Source organism: Folsomia candida, unplaced genomic scaffold (genome assembly GCF_002217175.1).
Source record: "Folsomia candida strain VU population unplaced genomic scaffold, ASM221717v1 Fcan01_Sc048, whole genome shotgun sequence".
Lineage (NCBI taxonomy): Eukaryota > Metazoa > Arthropoda > Collembola > Entomobryomorpha > Isotomidae > Folsomia > Folsomia candida.
The window spans coordinates 455,509-483,490 of record NW_019091240.1 but is presented as its reverse complement, the minus strand read 5'-3'; the positions used below and the strand labels follow the sequence as shown (position 1 = coordinate 483,490).

The 27,982-nt window shown below is 37.7% G+C and overlaps 1 protein-coding gene across 1 annotated transcript; it reads left to right on the top strand.

Moving 5' to 3' along the window:
* Window positions 1-188: 188 nt before the first annotated feature.
* On the top strand, window positions 189-27,961 carry LOC110862045. Its single transcript, XM_022111194.2, has 21 exons — window positions 189-947; window positions 13,476-13,722; window positions 14,505-14,664; window positions 16,010-16,208; window positions 18,908-19,191; window positions 19,259-19,432; window positions 20,248-20,352; window positions 20,447-20,574; window positions 22,053-22,199; window positions 23,578-23,728; window positions 23,793-24,043; window positions 24,532-24,706; window positions 24,803-25,062; window positions 25,151-25,262; window positions 25,326-25,412; window positions 25,498-25,632; window positions 26,065-26,197; window positions 26,283-26,424; window positions 26,547-26,671; window positions 26,752-26,931; window positions 27,018-27,961. The coding sequence occupies exons 1-21, from the start codon at window positions 911-913 to the stop codon at window positions 27,185-27,187; spliced, it is 3,402 nt and encodes a 1,133-aa protein (XP_021966886.1). The 5' UTR covers window positions 189-910; the 3' UTR covers window positions 27,188-27,961.
* Window positions 27,962-27,982: the final 21 nt, after the last annotated feature.

The following is a 27,982-nucleotide window of genomic DNA, read 5'->3' as shown; positions in this document are numbered from 1 at the left end:
GAGTCAAACCACTTCAGGGTTTTAGTACACTCATAGGACCCTACCACATATCCAAAGGGCATCAAGATCTGTTATTATCAACCTCGCAAGCTCCCCTCCTGAGTAAAAGGGATCTTCCTGATGCCTTCCTTCAAGTTGAAGTACAGTTCTTGTTGGTTTATTATTATTGTGGATGATGATGCTCTTATCCCAGTCAGTCCACATTTCGCCTTCGTCGAGGAAGCCGCCGTGTGCATCAAGTTGTAACGTCCCAAAGCAAACCAGGTCACACGATCGAAGCAACCGTGCAGTGAGTGAATAGGGAAACTTGGCTTCTCGAGAATGCATCTTCATTGACACTGATTTTAGCATTTTCCCTCAAAAGAGTCCGAATTTACCAGTGAGTTTGACCTACCTGGAGTCATATCCGGAAGACAGTGACTCCATTTCAACTCGGATAAGTGCATAACAGTTCTACTAAAAAAACGTGATCATTTATTAAGACGAGACTCGAAGGATTGGTAACTCATCATCATTACTGACTGGAGTCGGACAGATGTTGGAGGAGAGATTTAGACAATCGGACCCCATAAAGGATTCAGTTTGAAGCAGTTGGGTAGCAGAAGTGGACACCTGTTCCCACATCGAACAGAGCTGAGATTTGATCTAAATATTGTTGGTTGAGAAACGAAATTATGATTGTGCTCGGATTGTGTGGCTTCACATAAATAAATGAATGGAATAATAATCTCGGGCTTCTTGGTGATGAGACGTTTCGTGAGACTGGAGAATTGGAATATGTGATTTTGTGACTGGGTTTGACAATTTTTCCTGCTTGCACGTGGATAAAGTGTGCATAAATAAGCCTTTGCTAAAAAGGCAGTGTGTATTTGTGAGCTTGTAGTTTTGCATCAAATTCTAAACCTGAATTATGGACGGGAGATTTTACAGCCTCATCATTCTGCTAGGTAATAATTAAATATTCAGTTTATTTATCATTACAATTTTAAATACTCAATCATCACATCACTAATCAGCAATAACCACGAAAAGTAATCATCACTGCATCTCATAAGTTTTTTTCTAGAAATTGGTTTTAAGTTGGGGTTTCGTCCTGGTGAGATTGTGTGGCGAGGAGATAATAATGTGTTTACTTACATGTTGGAAATGTGGTCGTCGCAGCAATCACATATTTTAGTTATTCTAATTTTTTCTTGAATATTCAACGAGTATTTATTCGAAACTAATTATTCAAAAAGCTAATAAGCAGATTACAACGGTCTTCTGGTCATTGTTTGTTTGACTGCGTAGTAATTCATGAGTTATCGTCGTGCAAGTGCAACCACGGCTAAATACTTGCTTAACATTATACCTGCGATTAGAAGAATTGATTGAAACTCATGCACACCCAATTGGTCATTATGTCAGAGTGATTTATATCAGAAAGTGTTAACGACCAGTCAGTCGCAGGTGGTAAGAATAATCAGGAACTGCTCATTTCCTTGCATTAATTCATTTACTGAGAGGACGTACGTGTATTTATGTGTAACTATTAACCATGCACGTTTTTCACGTATCACTTTTGTCTCATATTTAATAATTTTAAGATAATTGCCTTCGCACCACCTTAAAACTGCATGTTTAAATTTAAAATTGGTGAAATCAAAGTCCAAGATCACGGCCGGCTACTCAAAAACTTGTAAATATTAAATTTACATATTCTGTGAAGATTAGAAATTCATTTTTCCCCATTTCTAAATAACTTTGTACGACGTTCCACTCCATTGAATCGAGCTGCTCGTTCGTAAAAATATTCTCTTTGAAATGAATAAGTTATTCACTCTTTTGTGTAAAAATGTTGAATAAAATTCGTGATTTATTGGCATCTCTTCTTTTAAAATTCAAAGTCGATTCAAAAATCTACTTTATATAATGAAAGGGTTTGATGTAGGAAGAAGCTTTACGTCACTTGTTCTGCTCCTCTTGCCATTTTTTGTATTTCAAAATTCTGATTCTCATGTCAAAATTAGTTTAAGGAAAATAAATCTGGTGGTGAACTTTGTAATTTAATTTAAAAACTGTCCACCGAAATTCCCGATTTCAAATCTCATTCTTGGCTGTCATGCTTCATTAGTGCGAGCGATGAGATGATACGGTACACATTTTATTAGATTTCTTTTTTGTACTGAACTGAATAAACCTTTCAACTGGCACCTTCAACGTATCATAAAATGCATGCATACCTGGACCCACTGACCACAAAATCTCATCTCAGCAAGTAAATTGTTGAGCATAACTTTAAATCAAAATGAATACGAGCACGTCTAAAACATGTCTTTGAAATGGACCACATCCGAATCTCATTAAGTTTTTTTTTCAACACAACAACCAAACAAATTGCTCCAGTTTTTAATTTCCACTTCTCAACCCACAATTTACCTGATGCAGGATGAAAGAACACCCAACCACCGCCGCGGCTGACTTGCACCCACCTTTTACACGGCTCTGCATACTAATGACGAACTTTGGTTTGTAATTGCACTAATCACGCAAAAGTAACTGTAGCATTGTATGAATACGTATCATGCGTTTTGTTTTGTTGTTACGCATAATCCAAGTTGCCAGATTTGAAGGCATTGTGTAAGAATTAATATAAACACGGCTCAAGAAATGGAAATCAGGACCGGAAACTTATTTAGGCGTCGTTTGTGTACATATATCCTTTGTCCCATAATTGGAATCGAATTGGCGTCAATAACATTTTTTTAACCTGCGCATTTTATATTCTTGTGGATTTTTCGCGAATTAAGTTAAGTTACCACAGGTCATCAATGTGTTAGCGGTTGAGAAAACAATGACATTTTCTACAAATACAAGACCAAAGTCAGGAAGCAGATCACGCATGAAATTCGTTGCACCATTGTTAATTCCAAACATTGTTTTTTTGTGGTGGAATTAACGAATCCAGTTTTAGAAATGGTGGGGCCAGATTTAGACAAATGTGACGCATAGCAAGAACATAAGTAAGTAAAAAAAACCCAAGGTTGATAAATTCGAAATAAATATAATTCTGATTGACACTGACACTAAAAAATGGCCCAAAGATGTAAGAATAATGAAATGAGTGAAATTCGTTGACCATTTATTCTTGAAATGAAATAAGTACGTATGCATTACAAAGAAAAATAAATAGGTAGATGCATTTTTGTCACAATGTAAAACTGGGACGCAGCCTGTTATTCACTAAAAATTCGTTTGGCGTATTTAGTCATTTATTTATTTTGTTTGCAGCCTCCTCTCAATTCTGAACAATACGATTTGCATTAAACACAGAGTGAAAATCGCATTTAATTTTCACGGCGATTTTTTCCCTCTTTTATTGGCCGTTGTTTTCCATTGTTTTCATTCCGTAGGATAATTTACGGTATTTTTATTTTATATGGAAAGTGAAACTGATGACTGTGCGATCAGAGGAATTATATCAGCAAATTATATCCGCAAATAATTGCATGTCCCTAATCGTGGTTTAATTTAGTCGTCGTACAGCTACTGCCAGTTTTTTACTGCAAGGTTTTTACTTGGTTAACGAGGACTGAAAAATGTCTCTCTCTTTCCTAATGTTTTTGACAATTTTAATTTACGCATTCCAAGTAAATGTCACTAAAATAGGGCGAAGTACAAATCAAAAAGAGGGACAGACACAAAGTCACTTAAATTTTTACAAGCGGTAGAAAAGTTTGAGAAAATGGCATTATTTCAGCTCTGTTTCTTTCAGGAAGATGAATCCAAAACTTTATCTAGTTTGCAGAGACAAATGACATTTTAACTGCAAATCATTACTCATTTCACTATCGAAGCATTGCAATTTCGTGGTAATTTATAAACCGCTCTTCATCCTTTACTACTTGCATGAATCAGATCAAACGGTACCCGACGTTACACATTCATTTCTACTTGACGTGCCGCACTGTAAAGATTTGCATATAATAAATTGTCCAAAAACAAATTTTAGTGATGATTTTATTGCAAATTAGTGTATACAACAAGTGGAATTAGCTCAATTAAATTAACTGGCTGCAACAAGCGTGAAACTATTTGACTTTGTCGAAGGAAAACATTGTCTCCTTCGGCCATGTCGCAATTCTTAATTCTTTCTACTCCTTAAGTTTTTCGCATTTGAATCCATACGATATGTTATCATAATTCCTCTCTTCTCATGTGTGGATTGGTTGTTGACTTGGTGTTGTTCTATGCTTTGGTGAGAAATTGTTGCAGCTCTAGTAACGATTTGGTGCAAGTTTACTGCGTACCCCACACGCAAAATTCACACATTTATGTATTAAGAGATTTTGCAATAATCAAGTACAGGTCACACATTTCATTCTCATTTTTCCCAGTGTAGTGCTTTTGCTTGACGTTTGAAGCATGGGGGATTGACTGGTATATGTAAAATTATACGACGACACTCCTCCAACTTTTATGCAGATATTTACTTCTTACCTCTCGACTTGCCTTATTTTGCGAGTGCGATCGCTCAATTTATTCAATTAAGGGTAACGTGGATGGAAATGCATTAATGCATAAATTTAGCAAACATATTTAGCAAATTGTTATGTAATCTTGAACGTAAATGTGTTTACTTATTGTTGACCTGACGATGATACAATACGTGCAACGAGGAAGGATTTACTGATGCAAGTGATCAAGGCGATATTTCCACTCTGATACAGACATTCGACAAAAACCGTCAATCTGATTATTTAGTAAGCTGCACTCGACTCGATGGAAATGTGTTGTGCAAGTCGTACGTATTTATTTGCTATGTATTAATGCCTGACAGCAATAACTGGCAAAATATTCACTTATAAATTACCCCTCTCAAATAAGTAATTAAATAATACTAATGATAATATTTGCCTTTCGTGACGTGCAAAACGGAAGGTTGGACTTTTTATACGTAAAATAACTTTGGTTGGTTGAAGGAATTTCTCAAAAACGTAGAGTGGAATGGAAACGCACAATTTATCAAGCATGTGAACGAAACGTCTAAAAGATGCGTTTTTGCTCCAATCTACAAACAAGAGTTTATTAGAAGTGACTAAAAAATTAGTTGCTAACCTGTTTTCCAAAGACAGCAACTAATTGGCTAATCTGTCAGAGTTTCATGGAAGGCTGCATTTTCGGCGATGCTTAATTTGAGCTCAATTTGTTAATTTATATTGAAAATTATTAACCCTCCTATTTTCCTTCTATGGAATTCAAAGTATAGCAAATTCAGACTAATGGGATGCTCCACACTCCATTACGAAATGTTCCACGAGGCGTCCAGTTGTAGCGTGTGTGAGTGCAATTGCAGTGGTCAAAGCTTGCTCGACTGGAGAAATCCTGATGGTTCAAAATTAATCGAAATTTCCAAATGTGGAAATATGCACTTTTTGTATATTTATTTGGTCAGGGTGGGAGTTCAATTCCGAGAATGGAATAATCCCCAGCGCAACTTTTGCTTGCTTACCTTAATCTCTTTACAAGGGATTTGGTTCCTCTTAGGTACTCAAAACGAATGAAAATTATTAGCTCTCGTACACACGTTAGTTTCAGCCATGAAGTGGATAAGCCGAGTAATAACATGACACCTTTTTCAAAAGGATTATTAGAGGGGCGAGTTCTGTTGTCAAACTTTGCATGCTAATTTCAATACTTTATTCTTTACTTTTGTGAAAAATTAGTGTTATTGAATGGGTTCTGCCTATTGTGCTGTTTTCTGAAGGTGTTGCTGCGACAAGTATTATTGTTATTTGTAAATAGATATTTGCTCATTTGGAAATTGCAGGAGAGAGATTCATTAAATTTATTGCATGTAATGCTCAACCTGCATTTTGCCATTAGGCTGAGAAACACTGGGGCTGTATTATTTGAGGCAGGCGGTGAATCGTTACGTTAATTTCTTCTTCGAATACTTATCAAATAACGAAATCTCAATTCCACTAATGCCGAAACCACGCATGTCTTGAATGTGCAAGCATTTTAATCCCTCTTTTTTGTGTCCAACCTTTCACGCAGTCACATTTACCTCTTGATGAGCTGCTTGATAAACGATGTGTTTAATATTATTTTAACATTTTCCATTCATTTTAACATCAACAGCTATGAAGTAAATACCATTTGCATGCAAAAGGCTAATTTAGCACTAAAGATATTTGCACTACGTACATATTTACACTTTACTCATAAAAAAAATCTGACTTTGACCAATTATGTCATACTTATTTAGTTGTTCAGTTATCATACAGTTTATTTGTGGCTATGTTTTTTTTTAAAACTAATTAGGAAACTGCTAACCAAAATTGGAACCCGATTAATTCAAATCTTGCATTCTTAGATGTATCAGAAATCAATAAATCTACGAAAGAACTCACCGCCGAGCTATGTATTCGTAAATACGTAAGTAAATATGTTCACGAAGAAATGTCCGCGTGATTAAGGCATGCGGATTGATCGGAGATGCTTTACCATCGATCTTTGGCATTTAACATTCCAAACGAAAGAGTAATAATGATGGATGATGATACCTTGATGAGATTTTATTAAGATTGACAAGGGAAAGTTAATCACTTCTTTTGTTTGGGGGCTCACTTGTTGACTCGACTTGTTGATAAGTAACAGCAGCATTTCTATAAATTTGTGCATTACGTAATGCATAATCCCATCCTTGGACTTGCTTCTTCTTCCTCATTCACCAAGTCTGCTGTCGGATGATTGATATCATTATGTCCCATTATTATTATTACGTATTTAGTACAGGCTTTACAATAGGCGGAGGAACTACTGAAATAATTTGCAACTATTTTAAACGGATATTTTGCACATTCTTATTTATCGGATAAATGGCATACCTACAAGCTAATTGTTAGCCATCGTTATTTGGAACTTTCCTGTTTTTGAAACCATTAAGTTCAAATTGTCCAATTTGATAATTTCAAACTGCTGCTTGACATGGAAAAGTGTAATGTTTGTTTATTAAGCTTGCGGTTGTGTACTTTTTTTTCATTGCCTTAATCATGCGTACGTATAAGTAATAGTAAACAGTTGTCAGTAATGAAAATGAAACCCACTTGCCAAACTTATTGGCCCTTCATTATTGTTAATCAAGAATACAGACCATGTTGACTCTTACGTCTGAATGATCAGTTCTTTACTAATCAAGAAACCAAGGCGTCTCATCGATGCATAAATAAATTCTTTGTCGGCTTATCCCAACTGCATTGTTTGGCTCTCTTCAACTTCTTATTGTTGCCTTATTCGTTCAAGAAGAACAAATATGGATCAGTCTCGACCGTTAATAAAGTAAAACGTGGTGAAGAATTTGCACTGCTCCACATTCTGTAGATCTTCGGACAGCCATGTTTTACTAATATTTACATAGACCTGTTATAATCACGGTCAGATGATTACGGATTCAACATGCGAGATTCAATTTAAAACGAGTCATTCATCAGATTGAAGAAATTAGTTCGGAATATATTATTCGTAAAGAACCAATCAAAACATAATTAATTGATTCCCGATTACTTTCTCATTAAGCGGATATACATAAATTTAATCTCGGTAGCGGTTGAGACATGTTTCATTTGTAAGTAATTATTGCGAGCCGTGTAGTCAGTCACACTGTTCAAATGCACAAAGGTCATCTTCAGTAAGTGTGTCCAATCGTCTTATTGGCGTCATTAGCCTAAATATGCTGTGCACATTGTGTTCATTTAAAAAATGTGCAGCACGACGGTAATGATCATTAATAATGACTCATTGACTCATATACATGTACACTAACTTGTCCTCCTAGACCGGCTTGTGGCTTGCGTAAGCATCCAGAAATATCGAAAGTATTTAGTCATTAAATCATTAAATCGCGATTAAACTGCCACCGAGTGAATCCAAGAAGTGTTCTCTCGAGTACAAACGTACTTAATCCGCTTATAGATTTCTTTGTCATGCGGTGAGTTTATTATTAAGCATAATCTGTCAAAGATCCATTTTTCATGGAGCGAGGATTCTGTTTTTCTAAGTCTGTACTAACGTGTCGTTACTTCCACCAGGCAACTCGGTATTTGGTTGCGAAATAGAAAATAATGCGGCGTCTTACTTACTGCATCGGGTGTAAGTTTTTTCTAAATATATTTTTAAACCGTGATTGCATTGCGCAAGATTTTTTGCACTCCAATTTTTTATCGGGGCATGAAAGATGCGTGGTAATTTGATCACAAGTAGCAGCAGGAGAAACAGCAGCAAACAAAATTAATTAGTTTCACAGCCTTGAAGTTCACTTAGGAGGAGAGAACAAAGACCTTTCTCACTCGGCAATAATTCCTTCATGACAACATTTCATCAGCCGAATTGGCTGACAGAAGATTTAATTGTGGGGACTTTGCCCACGAAACGATGACCATCAGATAAGAAAAAAAACTATTTTAAAACCTACAACGTGGTACTTAAACTATTTAATTCGTCAAGTATTGTGACATTGATTTCATCGATTGATTCGCCTCCTATGCGGTACCTACGCAGGATGAGAACAACGTGTTACTGGCTGTTGTCATTATTAAATTAATTGTTGCGTAACGGAGGGAAAGAGCTCCTTAAAGGTGGTAAGTGTCTAGCTGCCAAGTGCTTGTCACTACTTGGTATTTGTAAGTATGCGTTATCCACCTCAAAAATTAAACGAAATCAATCAATCAATCCATCACTCCATCAATCACTCAGCCAATCACTAACTCAATAAGCAGTCATTGCAATTTGTAATTCGATTCGAATCAATGTACTTAGAAAATCTGATTTAAATATTTCGTCCTTATCATAAATGCACCTACCTTGATGCAAATCATTACTCTAAATCCTAACACAGCTTTTCAATGCCTACAGTCAGTTGACAGTTGGGATGGCTTGTTGTATGTAGAACTCTGATAAGTAAGCTGGTCAATCCACACCTTCGAAGACACTTATGCTGTCAGTTTTCCATACCATTTGCAACATCATCGCATTGTTTTCTAAAACCAACGACGAAGAAGGATCTATCTACGTAGCAAGGCGATTATATAGAAATATGTGCTTAAAGTCTACACGCCGGAATAAGTTCGTTGCGTCAAACACACAAAGTGGGAACAACAAACAAACAAACCAATTACTAATGAAAACGATTTATTGTCAATTGTTCCCCATGATCCTTGAAGCATCGACACGAGGAGTGTGGTAATATATGCATGGAAATTTATTGAATAGGGGGCTGAATAGCTGTAATAACACGACCTATTCAATTGTGTCATTATGTTATTATTTGCTTGTTAAACTATCTCGTCCCGGATTATTTTGGCAATTGCTCTTGAGAGAAAACAACAAATTAAGACTCGGACAGAAAAGGAAATTGACAACATGCCACCAAAACCAACGCCACCCTGAATGACATTACTTCGCCGTAACGTAATTGATGATGGCTTGATTTGTTGCTCGGATTTGTTGGGCGTTTGCAATTTATGTACATTGAGTAAAGGAAAATGTGTGTACAAAATAAATGTGAGAATAGTTACGATTACGAACAAAAGTGCAATAATCGTCGTCATCGTTAATTTTAATTTAACTTCAATAATTTTGTAGGCAAATGTGACGAAACATAATAATTCTCACTCGTCGTCGTCTTCTTGGGCTCATCAAGTATTTGTATGTGTAGGTAGGTACGCGTAAATATGTGAATATCCATACGTTTGTAGGTGTCAGCTTAGCTGGGACATTATGCGAATGCGATGAAGCAATTGTAATTGTTTCGCTATTCTGTGGGTCGGGTCAACGATGGTAAAAAGGAATTCATAATATGGACGCGAGTGACTTGGTGAATGAACCAAAGCATAAAATAAATGAGGCGCTTATGAGTGTGTATTTGTTGTCAAAGTCCTCTCAAGAAAGAAAAAAATCACTTTTCACAAGAATGTGTAATACCTCGCATTGCAATGACGGCATGTACAACAAGTGCATGGCGATAATAAAACCATAAATAAATAATACTCGTCAAAGCCAAGTTTTTAGCCGAGCTGTTGATAATGCTGTTTTGCAATACCGCTGCTCCTCACAACCAAATAAAATAACTTCCCATCATGTCTGAGTGAGTGATGCCAATCTGCTTAATGCCAATTTAGCTGGTAATGCGTTGATGTGCATTTTGCCAATTGAGTAACTTAATTGTCCTGCTTCATGCAGCATTATAAAATAAAATTGTTGCTTTCTGAGTGAGCGAAGCCAATGAGACGAGTTTTGCTCATATAAATAAATTCCTACGCCTGAAGTTAATGCTGAGTCCAATTTGGTAATAATTTTATTAAGTTTGTTTTAAAAAGCGGAAAATTCACGCTTTTTGTGGATATTTGTTTCTCTTAGAGAAAATCTGTTTTGGAGATCATAACGAAATGTTATCCGCCTCCTCCGCCTCCTCCTCCTGCTGAGGGAGTCAAGTTTGATAGCTTTTTTACCTGCGTTATGGTATTCCAAGTCCTGATGAGATGACAAGCCGCACGAAAAGCTGTCAGCAAGTTGTACACATTTTCTCCACTTGTACACACATTCTCCATACTTTGTGATCGTCGGCATGAGCATAAATTCTTAGTTTACTTCAACTTTACGAAGTACTTTTGCATGATAATCTAATAATGCTTTGTACACAAGAGTGTTTAAATTCCTCACGTGTTTACATACTTTCTGAATTTGCGTAGGTTCAGAAGATTTTAAAAATCTCGTTTCCCAACTTTTCAAAGATTTCGATATAATCTCCTTCTCTTTAAAGTATTAAATATATAAGTAAATGATTAAATTACGTTTTACTTTGTCTGGTTTCCATAAAGTTGTTAAAACATAAAGGATTTTTACATCCTTTAAAATCAACCACTTTACGACTAAACGTCAAGATTCTCAAATGTCATTTGTAGAAAATCCTTTTTCTTGATGCTGGATTATTTCCTGCATGTAATCATTTAATTTTGTCATAACTTTGATGGTCACTTCAAAATTGGTATGCCATTAGGATGACTTACGCATCTCATCAAAATGTAAAACATTGCACGATACGATTTAGACTTGGATGAAATAAAATAATTGTTGTATTTAAATACAGCTCGTCTCTTTAATATTTGATGATGCCATGGTTCACAATGCATTGCAACTCGTCTTGACTCAAGGAACGAAGGCAGAAGCTAATAATAAATGACATCAACAATAAATAACCAGCATTTCATCAACATATCAAAAGAAGTCGATAATTAAAGTGTCCCAGAAGGGATCGAACTTAACAATGAATAATAATAACCGTATTTCTGACTGGCTGGCATTTCTATCAGCTTCTTTATTTCTCACGACCAGTAACTCATCATCCTTACATCATCTCCTCGAATTCATCAATATTACCATTGAAAAATGTTCGTAGGTGGCATCATGCCTCCTAAAACTGTTCACCGTCATCATCAGCATGCATATAACGAACCACTGTTGGACATTGTTGCATGAGAAGAATCATGACATGACCTAGACCCATGTGTCTGCCGACGTCATTCCCCTGAAATGAATTGAATTCCGCTAAATTTATACTTCTTATCTTCACATCGTGACACGTCAATAATAATCACGTCGACCAAGAGTTGGGAAATTTTTAAATTCTCGATGCGACAAAATTGTGAGCAATCGAATTACTTTTGGGAAGAGATGAGATGGGATGCGTTGCAAGTAAATTTCTCCATTGTTGCTCATGGTCGGTGCTTCAAGCTTCCCCCGATGCAAGTGATAATGAGAAAGAATAACGACCACCAAACAATATGCTAAGCAAACCACGAAATGAAAAGCCATAAGTTAAAAGACCACCAATAAAATAACACTTGGTTGTTCGAGCACCAAATCCCATAAGAGCACAAACACGTACATAATGAGGAGTATATAACCGGCTTGGGTGGTCGGGCAGGCATTAATTCTGGAAAATATCGCCATGAAAAGGGAACGAACTGATCTTGCCCATCTCCAGCAGCCAGACCAGTCAGGGAGCCTGTCTTGGTTTACTATTTAGACGAATGGCTCCATCAGAACGATCCTTCACGCTCGTGAGTTGAGGCGCTATTACACCGACCGGCGACATTTATGAGGAATGCTTTAACAACTTATTTAGTTAGCAATTACGTCTTTTTTGAGACAGAAACTAGAACGTTTTCTTGATTGCAAAAAATAAGAATGTTTAATTTCATCCGGCGAGCGATCCAGAGGAAATTTTTAGTTTATTTGGCATTGTTTCTCCTTTACGATTAGTTCGGGTACTAAATAAAAATATAGTGTAATAATTTTACAGCAGAGTTCAAGGTGCGATTTTATTGATGGCGTCGGCAGTAAAATGGAAACCTGTCAACATTTTATGCAAGAGACGTGTTGCCGTAATGATGTAGATGTCATAAAAGTTTTATATTTTACAAATTTTTGCAAAAAAATGCAATCAACATGTCACAATTTTTATCCTTCTTGAACCCTGATGAAAACGGGGATATGCAAAATAAAACAAATTAAGCGAGGTTTATTACTTGGTGTGTGGGGCCGTTGGAGTTAATTGACCGCTTTTGAATTTAGCAATGCGTTCAAGTTTTGCATGGAAGAAATGAATATGCAATGGTGAAGAAGATATGCAAAAGGTTTAATTTGAGAACACAAAATGAGACAAGTTCAGTTCAGTAGTCGATGCAAATAAGATACGTTTTCATACCGAATTTCTGCAGCGTATTGTCCCTACGAAAAAACAAAATTAGAAAAGTTTTCAATTTATCGAATCTTTTGCCGTCAATCAGAACCGAAGGGAAAGCTTTCAATTACTCTGTCAAACTAATTTTGAAAAATATATTTAGCGATGTTATTCCAAAGTTTGACTTACAGCTAAAAAAATTAAATTGTTACAGATCTTTAGGAATGTACATAATTGATTGTTTGCCTAGTGTTCAAACTGATAAATAACGTTCGTGCAATGCCACCATTTATCATCATTCTTTTCCATTTATCCAAATCGATAGTCATCATTCAGTAGTCGATTCAATTTCATCAGCTCCGTCCGTGTCGTGTTTGGCTTGACATCTTTCTTTCTTCCCATTTTTTTGTCACTTGTTGAAATTGAATCCATGCATCAACAAACATTTCATCCCAATCTCATCATCATCGCCATCGCCACTACTTTTTGCTGTCCTCTGTACCTTCGTTCCTTGTCCAACTATTACGTGACATCCAAATTTGATTCACATACAGTCTCTGAAAAGATGTTCAAATAGTTTGAAAAGACTGGTCCGTAATTCCAATTCAACCTTCTTGTTAAACACTTCAAGTACGGCACACAATAATTTTGGAGGTCTTCTTCAAGGGAAAAAATCCAGGCAGAATTGCTTCGTCATAGTGAAATGTATGCGATGTATGTATGTACAATTAAAATTACTTTCTGATTTCAGGATCGACGTGTACGATGCTGATTCCGCCGTCCCTGGGAATCACCGTGTTTGCGCCTCTGAATGGTCAAGGGATTCGAGGAACGGTGACCTTCGTGCAGGAAGAGCCCGGCTCCAAAGTGACCGCCCTCGTCAGCATCGAAACGCTTTGGGTGGACCCGACCGAGTATTCGTGGTCAGTTAATGAATTCCCCGTCAACTACGGCAGCAACCCTGACGCGCGATGTGACAAAAGCGTTTTAGGATCTCCGTAAGTGTTTTCTTTTCATGTTTTAATACTGAACAATTTGTCATCTCATCTTAAAACTCGCACTTATTAATTACAAATGATTTAATGAAACCACTCGTTAACATTCCTGCCTGTTCAAAAATTCAGAGTCATTCCCATTATTTTCCTCAATACGTACGTACATCTCTCCTAGAGAAACTTTCTCACAGGTGGACGCATCTCTATTCATGCATTGAAAATATGAAGGTATATAGTTTTTCAATTCAGAAAACATTCTCGTCTTGGTCGGTGGACTTTGGTAGAAATTTATTAGCCTTCCTGGGAACCTTTTTGGGGAGGGGCGATGATTATGATATTCTAACAAATGAATTTGACAGTTGAATATTTAAGAAAGTCAAGATCAAAACCTCAGTTTTCAGACGGAATTTACAGTTTGGTTATGGAAATTAATTTCAAAGGAATCCGGATCACGGTTGACAAGAAGTTTGATTAGGAATTGAGCTCATTGTAAATGAAACCATATCCTGAGATCAAATTTTATTATGGAAGATGAAATGGTGACACGAAATTATTTGAAAATCGCACTGTTTCTTTGTATGAAATTATTTTAGCTTTTATAACTCCGCGACAGGACAGGCACGAGTTGGTGACAGCATTTTCTTTTCTTTAAAAAAAATCCTGGCAATAATCATCACCTTCATCGTGATTCGCATTGCGGTGTTTCAATAAAAAATGTCATGAAATGATGGCAAAAAATTGGATGAAATTGATATCTTAACTTTTATGATTCTGTGTCTCGACAGGACGCTAAAACTGGACGAGATCTTCGGAAAGCTCACCCTTCCCACGGAATCCACCGTAATCCTGTCCACAGATCGGTTCAACTTGACAGGACCGGATGGTATTTGGTCACATTCGCTCGTCATCACTTCACGGGGTCAGAGTACCTGCGCCACGATTGATGTAAGTGGTTTTGTGATAACATCGAAACCCTTTCTTCCTGCTTATTCCGGAATTTCGCTGTGAGACGAGATTCTTTGCGCAAGATTATGTCAAACTTAGTGAATGAATAGGTTTTTGTGGGATAATCAGGATCATTATTACAAAGTAAAGCTCAACCATTGCTCCATCGCTGCTGGACCACGATTATTAAATTCGCCCGAACATAATTTAAGCAATTATCTCAAAACTTTGTGATTATATGGCTTATTACTCTCTCGATTAGTTTAATCGTGCACGTATTATCTTTCGGACCTGGCATCTAGTTTTCCATCAGCACCGTTATTATCCTGGGCAGGAGGTTGGACCGCAAGTGGAAGAATTGCAATCATTTCTCATTTCTTCACGCAGGCAGTGGTTACTTTTTCTACTCGGTGATCTGGATCTTATTAGAAAGAAAGTCGCACAGCAAAAATTCATTTATGAAACTAGTCACGATTTAAGACGAAAGAAAGAAATAACGAAATATGAAATATTCAGATCGCGAAATTTAATAAGTTCCAAAACTATACAAATTATTCATTATATTGAAATCCTGGCATTTTACGAAAAACTTTTATACTTGATTTAATCCAAGATTTTTCGCTATCATTAAAATCGTTACACCCTGCTGGCCAATCGAATTTGCCAAATATGCAACACTTGATCTTATTTCAAACACCTCATTTGTTAACTTGGTATGGATTTTAGTATCAGAGTTTCTTCGTTGGGTGTTGGTTTGGTACATATATAATCTCGATATTTTTCTCACGTCATCTTTCATCCCATCTTCACATACAGAGCACAACGACGTGTGTACATACATACCTACTTGTTTCCATACAATTAGATCTTGACCGTGTACGTCGACTCGTATTTGAATGCAACTGGTGGTAGATACGTATTCCAAGAAGAAATGAGTCTTATTTCCTTTCCTCCATATATGGAAACCCACGGGGAGACTGCAGCAAACAAGCAACGATTATAGTTGAAAAATTACAATACACAATACATGGACACATCGACTTGATCAATTCCAACAAACAACTGCCAAATGTACAAAATAACAATGGAACAAATCAAACTCAATTATGATGACAACAAAGCCAATAATGAATATTATAGAAAAATGAAAGACGACGAGAAACAAAAATGGGTGTGGGCAGCCACGCCATAAGCAGCAGTACGGTTCACGGTCCGGTCAACTTGTAGCACTCGAATATACAAGATTGTCGATCCATACACAATTTACGTCCACATTTTGAAGCTTGATGCCCTTCGATTTTTGCATTAAGAAATGACTATTTCAAGATAAATATGTGTTTTTTAGGCGGAAGCTGAGACCAGATTTGGGGTTGCCCACTTTACTCGTCCAATGGCTGGAAGTGTTTACTTTCAAACTCTGAATGACCGTCAGGGTACAACAACTTCCGTTTTTAGTGACCTTTTTCATGTGAATCAGGATCGTCCAGCAGCATCGGATCATGTATGGAAACTTTACATTACGGATTACACGTCCAATCCTAGAGGTAAGTTGAGACTCTCAGTTTTTCTTAACGTGAAATAAAGGCAAATAAACAAACAACAAACGTAACGAAAGCTCTAATTTAGAGTAAGTAAACAAGTTCATAAAAACTTCCTCGAGAAGTCGAGATCGCGAATTAGTTAATTTTGTGTCCAAAATCATAAAATTTGATGTCATACATCAAATCAATGCGTAGATTTTCGTTATTCAATGTTACTCGTATTTGTGAACCGACCTTAACATTTAGTTTTAGTGTTGCAGAAACTAAAGTATTATGCTACTTGTATTTACGAAATGTTCATAAATTTTGCAAATCTTCCACATTCTGGAAACTTTCAAACTCAAATCTAACCTTGGTTAACTGTGGTAAAGATTTGGAGTTGTGGGGATCAAAAATGAAGAGATATTAATTATACATTGGGCGTACTCACGACAACTTCTTATTTCGCATCGCAACTCATTTAGCAAACTTGCGAAGATCAAAATTTTTCTGTCGTGAGGGGATTCGCAAAATATGACTTCGCAAATCTCTCTAATCTCGCAAATCTACTGAAAAACATCAATTTTGGCATTGTTTCCATGGATTTCTGTAATTTCTCTTGCTGGCGATGGTGAGGATGAGTTTGCGAAGTAATTTTGCGAAATAGGAACATGCCCAATTGCTGGGTAAATTTCCGAAAAAAATCCCATGCTTTTCCAGCAAAAATTTTGCGAAATCTCGCAAAACTTCACAAGTTATGTTGCTATGCTCAATTTGCGAGATATGCGAGATATGCGAAGGTTGACGTGAGTACGCTCATTACAATTTGAATTGCGAGGTTAGGATTATAAGTCATAATCCAATTAATTGGTCATATAATATGAGTCATAAGTATTGTGCCAAATTTCATGCAAATCGGCCGAGAAATGGCGAAATCATGGCATGGCGACGAAATTTGGCGAAAACAAGGAGTTGGCGGCGGGCGGGACCTTGCGACATGTCCACAACACCAATAAGAAGCATTGTGCTCAATTTCATGCAAATCGGCCGAGAAATGGCGAAATTATGGCATGGCGACGAAATTTGGCGAAAACAAGGAGGTGGCGGTAGGTGGGGCATTGCGACATGTCGACAACACCAATAACAAGTCTCTGTCGAAATTTGATGGAAATCGGACGAGAAATGGCGAAATTATGGCATGGCGACGAAATTTGGCGAAAACAAGGTGGTGGCGGTAGCTGGAGCATTGCGACATGTCGACTACACCAATAAGAAGTCTCTGTCGAAATTTGATGGAAATCGGACGAGAAATGGCGAAATTATGGCATGGCGACAAAGGTTGTCGCCATGCCATGCATTCATAAGGGGTGGGGGGGAGATGTTGGCCCCCCTAAAAAGGGCGTTTCCAGAGCACACGACGAGGACGTCGCTCCCTCGTGCTCCACGCGGGTCGGCCCCCGCGGACGCCCGAATGCGTCCGCGGACGTCTACCTCCACCGACCGGGAAAGCCCTGCCCACGTCGCCGCCTCTGCAACCGCGTTCCCCTAGGGGGCCCGTCTGACCCTCGCCTTACGAGGTGGGAGCGCACCCGTAAATCGGCCCCCATTAAGGCTTCGAACTCGGGAACCCGGTCGGCCCCACGGGGAGGTATCGCTAAAGAGCGGCGTCACCCAAGGGTTGGAGGTAGAGAGCCCCTCTCACTTGCCAAGCGCCACCCGCACTTTTGGCAAGCCCCGCCGGCTCCCCACCCGGTGAGCCTGCTTGGTGGGAGGAGCATTGGAGGGGGGACCTTCCCGTAAGGCTCTCCCCTTGCAGCGTTGCTCCCCCGGACCACCCCTCCAACGGGAAGAGAGTCGGGGCTGTGGGACAAACCACGGGTGGACCCGACTCCCCAGAGAGGCAGGGCGGTCCAGGGGCGCAGCTGCAATGGGGAGCTCACCCAGGGACACGCCCCCACGAGCGCCTCCCGCAGACTAAAAAAATTGCGGAACGGAACTTGTACTAGGCAACTTTGTCCCCCTAACCACAAACTGTGGTCACTTTTGCAAGGAAAAGGTTCAATGACCTGACTTGAAACTGGTCAAATCAGCCTATTTTTTAGTTGTAGGGCAGTATGATCTTGCATTTTGTGCATTAAAACTTTCAAAAAGGTCAGTGGGGGTTTTCAAAAGGAGGGGTGGCTTATGGCTGATATGCCAATATCTACATGTCCACATGTTCCGTGTTTAAAATTTGTTACAGATAATTCAATTAATTATATCAACGTTGTTGGGGGTGGGAAAATATCGATTCTTATAGTTTTTTGGTCGCTGATTTCGAATCTGACGTCAGTTTTTCGATTGCGACATCATGGGAAGGTGGACATGGCCAAGAAGTGTTCCTAAAATTTCTCACAAATTTAGGTACATATAATATTTCTTTTATCATGTCGTGTAATCCAATTTAAAACGTACTGGATCAGTGTGACGGGCTAATCGACGGGCGTATACACTTATAACATATAACCTGACGTAATTCATCTGAGATTCCCCCGCATGACTTAAGGACACATAAAATTATAAAGCTATATACAAGCATAAGATGATAAGAGTGGGGTTTGTACTGGGAATCACAGACTGTGATTCATAATTTTAATTTATGACCAATTAATTGGATATATTACTTTCAGTTTGATAAAATTTAACTAATTTGAAAAATGTGTTTCTTTGCATCTAAATTATAGATGACCTCGACTGCAATGCAATACAACAATTGTGGGATCCCGATAATCGTCAAGGAAGTTCGGCATCCTGTTCCAAGAAGGCTCAAGATTCCTGCGCTGCTGGCGAGATGACCGGAAAACATGGTAAAATTCGGGTGGGGGCTCGCCAGTCCTCCTTCTCTCGAAAGGTGTTCATGGACTCCTCCCTTCCTGCAATTCCCTACGGGGGACGGAGGAAGATTGTCGTCGTCATTTTCCATCCCGACAGACCGGACAACATTGTGGGCTGTGCTGCTATTCAAAAGGTACCAGATAAAATCCCTACTTTTTAGCAAAAATAGTATAATCATTCATTGCCAACCCTATTTTCAGATTGAACCCAAACGTGGCATCGCACTAGTTAACGGTTATGGTGCCAGGGTTAATTTTACTTTCGTGCAAAAATCTCCCTTCCATCCGACAACAAGTCATATCACTGGGAGGAACTTGAAAGAACGGGCTGGAGCTTTTCATATCCATGTTTTCCCCAAGTTGGCGAAAATGAAGGTATGGTTTTGGAAGTAGCAGTGAATTATTATCAATCTCCGCCTGTCTAGAGTTATTTATTAGATTCATTCCATTTTCATTTCAAATCATCCTTATTCAATTTTGACAGCGAAGCGCAACAACAATTCAACAATGCAATAGTTGGGTCATATGTACACTCTCGAATCACGTAATAATGCAAGTAGCATAGCCATTGCGCTTCGAATTCCCTTCCCTTAAATTAAAGATGTCACTCACAATTAGCACTGCAAAGGGAGATGAGATAAGAGAAGAGTGAGAGGTGAATGAATGATTATGAAGATGCGCGAGCAAGACAGACAAGTAAATGGGAGTTGTTGTTGTGTGTGGCGTTTTGCCTACGTGTGGTTATTGAGCGAAACTACATATGTTGAATTCATTAAGACCCTGTAATTCAGAAGATCGAGATGCACTGCAATGTGTTCAATTTTAAAAGCGAAATTAATGATTTGAAAATTAAAAGTTGGTAGAATAGTGTGGGTTCATCGCTTTCGTGCAACTGTTGCAACTAACCAAGTCTTCATTGTCATTGAGTCAGATTACGATTTTCTTTCTTTCCAATAGTTCATTAAAGTGGATGGCAACACATCCTTCATTAATGGATGGTTAATAATAAACTGAGGTTCGATTGATTGATTGATTACCAGAGTTGCATGACAGAACTCGTTGCAGTTAGTGGTCAATGGTTTAAAATGACGCGGACAGTAAATTATGAATTATGATGTATTTTTTGTAGAAAATTTTTGTAGACCGCTAGCCAAGCATTATTAATATTTTAAATCAATCATTGTTTTTAGCCTGGAGATCCCGTATGCCAAAAGACGGGAGGACATTGGAATCCTTATCAAGTAAATATGGCTGATTATCCTCAACCTGCGGGAGGAAGCGATGACCAATTTGAGGTATGGAAGAAATTAATCACCACCGAGGAAGGAGCACCATAATTATTGCATCTTTCTGTTTGCATTTGTTTTACGTAATTTAATACATACTTAGCTGGGTGACCTGGGTGGAAAGTATGGAACTCTTGCCGGGCTTGATAACGTGACCAGCAAATATTCTGACCAGAATTTGCCCCTGTTTGGACCTCAGTCCATTCTTGGGAGATCCATCGTCATTTATCGGTAAGCATACATATACTGTTTTACTTGTGGTTTTTAATTGTTGTCAAGTATTTTCCATAATTTTCATCAAGCACGGAAGGAAGGAAGTAGATTTCCCCTAAAAAATAAACAAGCAATAGGCTTTTAACTTAACAATTTGGTGTCAGCAGGTGTTAGTGAATAGTATGTTGTTACGCAATCAAGTTCATTTACTAGCATTAATTTTTCTGTCAGGCCTAAAAGCTCATGTATGAAGAGAATACGATAATGTAATGCAGGATTCACACGAAAATGTTAAGTCAATTTCGCTCTCTATATCACCAAATGCCTTTATAGCTGCTTAAAATGTGAGAAGTCCCCGTGGCATATTCACATCGTTAAACTCATGACACCTGTATGCGCATTTGCGACACGGCATAAGAATTAGCAATTAATGTGTCTTAACACGGCACTGCAACTTTTAACAATGCAATAATACTACGCGATGCGGAAGGAAGCCGTAGCTGCATTTCCTTCCATATACATAAATTATGCATTAGAAGTAAGAACCCAGAGATTCTCGACACACGGACGGACGGGGATGAGATTCTTTCGACGTGGATTTTTCTCCTACCTTCAAATTCAATACTTTTAACAAACAAAAGATAATTATTATTCGTCCTCTACGGAAAACTTTCTACGCCAAAAAGTGGAGCAGAATTAAGAGGAAGAATTGATTCACTTTGGTTCGAGGCTAAAATTCCCAATTTTCAAATCCACCATTCAGTTTTCGTTCACTATAATAAATGTCATGAAAAGTATTTTTTAACATATACGCATTTATGCATTCATGTCCTTTTGCGGTTTTACTCTATCTAGATGGGTGATTTCCCTTGTCATGTCATTTTTATATCGATGTCATCCAAAGGTGAAGATAAAAATAATAATAAGTGGTGGCACAAATTCCAAAATGGATGCAGATATTTAGTGGAGCGAAAGAAAAATTCATATTCCACAGATTTTCAGTGGAACAATCAAAATTCCAAAAATGAATTTGGCCATAAAGGCGAATCTCAAATGGGTAAATGACAACCAGAGGAAATAAATGACTCGAGGGTCAAAGGCTACTTGCTTACACCCACCACAACAGTCGTTGAATGTTATACATAACAAGTCCATACTGCCACTGACTTCTTTATTTGTTGGCCGTGGCGTAGGCAAAAATTGGTGTCTTTTGGTCTACTGTCCTGTAAACCCTATCATTATCTTCCTTTCCTAGATTATCTCTCATCTGCGATCAATCCGTCTGACGGTGGTGCATTACTGTCTGTGGAATCATGGGTGGCATGACATTTGGTTATTACTTTATACGTGAAATTTCTAAAACTTATTTGATCATCATGCAAATCAAATTGATGATTGTGCAGTTATCCATCACATTCGCTCGCTACTTATTGACTTTGTTGCTTCCTATGATTTGTTTGATTGGATTTTTAAAATTGTTGGTTGCTTTATTACAGAGCTACGGATGGTGGTGGGGGTCGATGGATTTGTGGAAATATTGAAAACACTCAACCCATGCTGGTCGCAATGGCCAGGTTCAAATATCCTCTCGTGGGGACCATGTTCTTCATGCAAGAAGCCAACAACCCGTTTTCAGAGACAAAGTAAGTATTCATTCATCCGTGTACATATGTGCATTATTATTATTAACATTATTAAGGAGCCCTGTCTTGATGTGACGCAACTTGTCAAAATTAGCAACGGAGACAGCCTCCTCATCTTCATCGTGTTTTAGCCAACTTAGGCAATAGTGCTAGTCAAGGTCCTTTTTCATCTGAATGAGATTTCTTTGTGTAAAAAGTAGAGTTTATTTTATTTCACAATCGTGAACATGGTTCAACCCACGAAAGAGGTGATTAGAGCCACTCATACCTAAACAACAAAGTTTTATATTGTCATCCAAATTTACTCTTATTTTTGTGACATGCATTTGCATACAAGGTTTAATCGTCGAATTCTAATCAAGTAAAGCAGCAGAGAGTTGGTACCTATTTTGATTTACCGTATTTGCATATGAGACGTGGTTGTGATAGAAAATGAAAAACATAATTGCATTATATCATTTGGTTATTTGAATCTGCAAGAGAATTGAATTTGAAGGATGCAGTTATGAAATCAGAATTAAAATTCATGGCTAATTACATATGTTTATTTATTCCATCCTTCCTACGTTCGCTCTGCCCTGTAAATCTCAAGTTTCAGAATATTTCATAAAATTGGACATATTCTTAATGTTTTTGTATTAACGAGGCATTGTGTCTCGTAGTTTTATGACAGGCTAGACAAACGGAAAATGCAAGTGCACTATTTAAAAGTGGTTAACTTTACTGCCACAAGAAATGCATTGTATGCAATTCCCACGCTTGTCACTCCTCCAATTTTTCTCGTTTTACTAAAAGACAAGAGGAATTGTTAAAGTGCTATGAATGGGATCATTGTAAGGTTTATAAAGACAGCGAAATAATGGAAGGTTTGATGTACGCGTTACACTTGCACTTAATAATTGTCTTCGTATGTACATACGTGCACGATTGTCACCATTGTCGACTTTGGATACCACCATTTACCAAATCAAACTGAAAGTTTTCTTATTATTAAACCCGTGCATAATAAGTATAACTGAAGTTAAGTCAGTAGAATCAGACCGCTATTTGTTCATGACAATTACATGAAGGGCACATTTGCATTGGTTGGTTGAGAAATGTGCATAGCGAACAAAGACGGAACGAACAATCCGTAAGAATTTAATACAAAAATGGAATTGGTTTACTCTCGTTTGGAACAATGAGTCAGCAAATAATTTGAAAAGGTAATAATTGGCTGGCATACAGAGAGGCGTCATGTTATTGAAATATGAATGAAGAGCAGTCTGATTTTCATTGATGTCTGTCCATTGATTATTGACTCAATAATATTGTGAAGCCTGACTTGGTTCGGTAGTCACTAATCATGTCTAATTACGGTTTGATCTGTCATTTGCAGCGTATTCATTGATGGACTGCACTACAGTGATGGATCCAAAAATAACACTTTGGATCATCCGTGGGGAGTTCATTCTGGAGAAATTAATAAGGATTATTACGACTGGAGAAATCGATGCACGAGTGCTGGACCACAGTTCAATCCGTACAGGGTACGTGTCCAATGTAAAAGCTGTCCCATGTTTGCATTATGATTAACTCCTGCGACTCTTCTAGGTGAGTACTGAAACGCGTGGATATTCCGACTGTGGACCCTCAAGTCCACTCCGATGTCAATTGGGAGATTTGAGTACAAGGCTGCAACGCATATCTGTTTCCGGAACAAAAACCGGGGTTATCCACACGAAGAGGGTCTTCACTGATACAAATCTTCCACTTTCTGGACGTAACGGAATTATTGGGAAGGCTGTCGTTATCACGGATGATATCCATCCTGTACATCGTGGCGACAGACTAGCTTGCGTTAAGTGAGTGCTTTGGAGATAATGCAGGCTTATGAAATGATCGTGAATCACTTTTTACGACATTTTACATCTACTCGATAATGAAGTGAACAGAGTAAATTCATCGTAAATAATAATGTCAGAAGTACACTAACTAGAATTTTTGTTCTCAAAATGGTAGTGAACTATTATTAGATCATAAATCTAAATCAGCACTCACTGAAGCGTTAGTTGTTGAAATTAATGTGTTTTTTTTGTATGTCGCCGTATTTTGTTTCCTTCACATTACCGTAAATATCCTCAACACAATAAGCCGTGACGATGATTATTAACGGTTATGCTTGCGTATTGACTTTTCGTTTATCTGAAGGAGAAAGTAATGCCTAGATTTATGATTATTACATAGTGGTGTTAATAATGAACCACTACCATAACCACTGGCTGACTTTAACCCCCTTCTTTAATGTGACGGACATGAGTTAAAAAGATGCAATTTTTAATTTTAACTTCAGAATTCAACGCGTCTATCGTGTCAAGGCTGTAGCCAAAGACTGGTTCGGCAATGGAGAGAAGACTGGAGTAACTGGTCGCTTTGAATTTATTCAAGATACTCCATTTTCACCTGTCAAGACTTTTGTCATGCTGAAGGGCCTCGGAGGAATTGTCAACAATTATCATGTTCATGAGGTGATACATGCATTTATGCGCAGTAGATAAATATATAATTATAGCTAAAAGTGGTGTAGTATCAAATTTAAATGGGTGTTATTATGCTTGACACAGACTTCCATTCCCATCGATCGAACTCAACCATGTTCTGATCATGCCGTTGGAGGTCATTTTAACCCATTCAATGTTACAAAGTCCCCACTTCGAGGAACCCAAGATCAATACGAAGTTGGAGATTTGAGCGGAAAATTCGACAAGTTGAGAGATCTAAATGCCTTTGATAAGGAATATAATGACACCAATATGGAACTAATCGCTCCGCTTTCAGTTCTCGGACGTTCCATTGTGTTGCACAAGAAGGATAGGAACCTTCGGTATTATTTACATAAGAATCGCATGAATGAAGATTTGAATTTGATCACTATTTCAGAAAAATAGTAATATTTGATGTATTTTAAATAGATACGCTTGTGCAGATGTCGTTCGTGGTTACAGTCCTTCGGAAGCCTCCGAGTTCCGAGCGATAGCTTCTTTTCATCATCCAGAGGGTTACGTCTGGGGATATGTTAGATTCGTGAGTTGCTTCTCATAGCATAAAACTCACAACTTGACTTAATTGCTTTGTTGATGATATTAGACCCAGCTTGTGTACAATGACGGAAGTCTCAGCGATACAACAATTGAAGTCAACCTCAAATATCCTGGACAAATTAATCGAAACGCGGTATGTTTCTAAAAAAAATCATTGGACGTATGAGCTAATTCAACTACATTTTATGGTCATATTTCTAATTTGTACGAATAATTAGACGCGAAACCATGCTTGGTCTGTCTTTGTCAATCGAGTGGGACATGATGCTTCCGTAAGATCTCTACAACATCGTTGTGTCGCAGCCGGCTACCGATGGAATCCATATTTCATTCATCTTGCTGATCCAAATAATGTAATTATTGAAGACATTTTATAGTTTTTCTAGTACTTTTTAAATTCACCTTCTTCCACCAGCAAGTATTTGCCATTTTATTCAAATTTAATGTAAAAATAAGTTAAATTTTTTACGCAATGTTAAAAACTAATCCTTTCGACTTATGCATAGAGATCTGCAGATGTATATGTATGCAAGTAAAACCACTTGTTCCTCATTGCAAAATCTTGGAGTTTAGATAATGAGTTTTAAAAAAATTACCTTTAATCTAGAGCTAATAAGAAACAACTGGTGGTTGGTTGCGTTATCAATGACTTCAAGTCTTAGAATAGATTTAGATCAAATGACTCATTGGTCACAGATGTGGCTTAACATTCCGATGTTGAGCTTCTTTGTTTTATTGCAATATGTTTGAGTTCAGTCTAATTGAGGTTGCCTCTCTTTAAAAAGGTTGACTTCTACGCCCAAGAATGCTCCCCCGAGTCTCCTTTGCGCTGTGATGTAGGTGACGTTTCTGGTCGCTTGGGCCCCATTTCAATAGGAGAAAACAAATTTATTCTTGCTGACCCTAACCTTCCGTTGAGTATGTACAAATATATCAATATAACTTATATACAAGCATATAAATGTGCATTGAGATTTGAGATTAACTGGAGAATCCATTTCAGGTGGACCAGCCGCTGTGTTGGGAAGGTCACTTATAATCCACGCTCCAAACAAAGGCGTGGATCGACTCGCCTGTGCCAACATTGATCCTGACAAGGACATCATTAAATATGCAAACATTCGAAAGCTTAATAATTTCTTGCTGTGAGTTGTAACGTAGTGTTTCATGTTCTTGCAATATTACTTGTTGCTTCAATTATGAATATTATTAAGTTTATGATGAGTTACCATTTTAACTAAATTGCGCATTCTTGAATGAATGACAGGGACGAATTTATCGACGAGGTAAGAAAGGTCCTTGGAGTCCCAGACTGGATGCTGACCTATGACAATCGCCAAACGAAAGACGTCTACGGAGGCGAATGCATACAAATGCTGTTCCATTTCAGAGGTTAACCTAACTCTCAGTTTCGCTTATATTAATTTGTGTCAAGGTGAATTCTATATAATTCGAACTGATTCATGATACAGGTCCAGTTGCTGACCGAATTGAACAAGATTTTGATAGACTCCTGAATGGGAGAGAAATTTCAAGGCCTAGCTTAGAAATCCCTGGTGTTCAAAATCCACCCACGAGAAAGTCTAAGCTCCCGTACAGAACGTGCTCGAATCGAAGACCTTCATCTCAACTTACAAATTCACTAGGACTTGGTGAGTATGATACCACTAATATTATTTTATGCAACTCTTTAATTACCAACTAAAGTACTCATGCTACCCGTATTTACAAATTACAGACACTGTGCCAAAATTTCCATCAGGTTCTAGTTCCGCTTCCAGAGGTGTGGCTATTAGTAGCGTTGGAGTTCTACTTAGCGTTCTTCTTTCCCACTTCCTTTCCTCAGTATTATATTCTAGCTCCAGAAGTTCGCCTCTCCGTCGCCCCCTCCAAATGATACATCAGTAAAATGATTATATCGAAATGCAATTAGTACCTTGATAGGATTAAGAGAACCATTTTTTTGTATAAAGGATCTATCTTCCATAATTGTTAATAGGTATGCTTTTATCAGTCATTCGCCCAAAACGATGGGAATAAATGTATAAATGTATTAAGTAATGACCATCCGTGTTGGTTGAAGGGAAGCAACAAACCTGTGTGCCAGTCAAATTACATTTGTAGTTTTAACATTTTCTTGGTTATGCAAGTGCATGTTCTGTATGTTTTTATTTGTTTAATTTTAAGGAGACAAGATATTTTTCAGTCTTCTGCTGTTTAAAACTTGAATTTTACTTTTATCTTTTGTCTGTATCATGTATAGGTTTATTTGAATAAGTACGTGTGACGTGCTCAACAGAAAGAGCATAAAAGTGTGGAATAGAGTTGAATGCGTGCTATCTTTTTAATTATTTTTTTACACTACAAGCAAAGGGGTATTTCAGTAATTATTGATTGACTTTTTGTACTTTAATGTATATTATTAAACATGAACCATTATTTGTAATCCTGCCAAATTAAAAATGTAAATCTTTTCGTTAGAGTCGGTTACGATAGCTTTTTATATTTGATTAATGTTCCTTCAAAACATTAATAATTGGCTATTTTACTGCAGCTCCATACATAATTTCTGCAGAATCGTACAAACCAAGTAATCATAGAAAAAATATTTCAAAAGTACGTTCAATGTTCCCATAAGTTAATACAAAGACGAAACGAGAAATAAAACTGGAAAAAACGTTATTTGATGTATTGTACTTTTCC

What these genes read in the sequence shown, in the direction of transcription:
- LOC110862045 (XM_022111194.2), top strand. Translation starts at nt 911, where the DNA reads ATGGACGGGAGATTTTACAGCCTCATCATTCTGCTAG. An exon ending in CAGCCTCATCATTCTGCTAG is followed by an intron (nt 948 to 13,475) that starts GTAATAATTAAA and finishes TTCTGATTTCAG; the next exon opens with GATCGACGTGTACGATGCTG. An exon ending in CCAAGTTGGCGAAAATGAAG is followed by an intron (nt 19,433 to 20,247) that starts GTATGGTTTTGG and finishes CATTGTTTTTAG; the next exon opens with CCTGGAGATCCCGTATGCCA.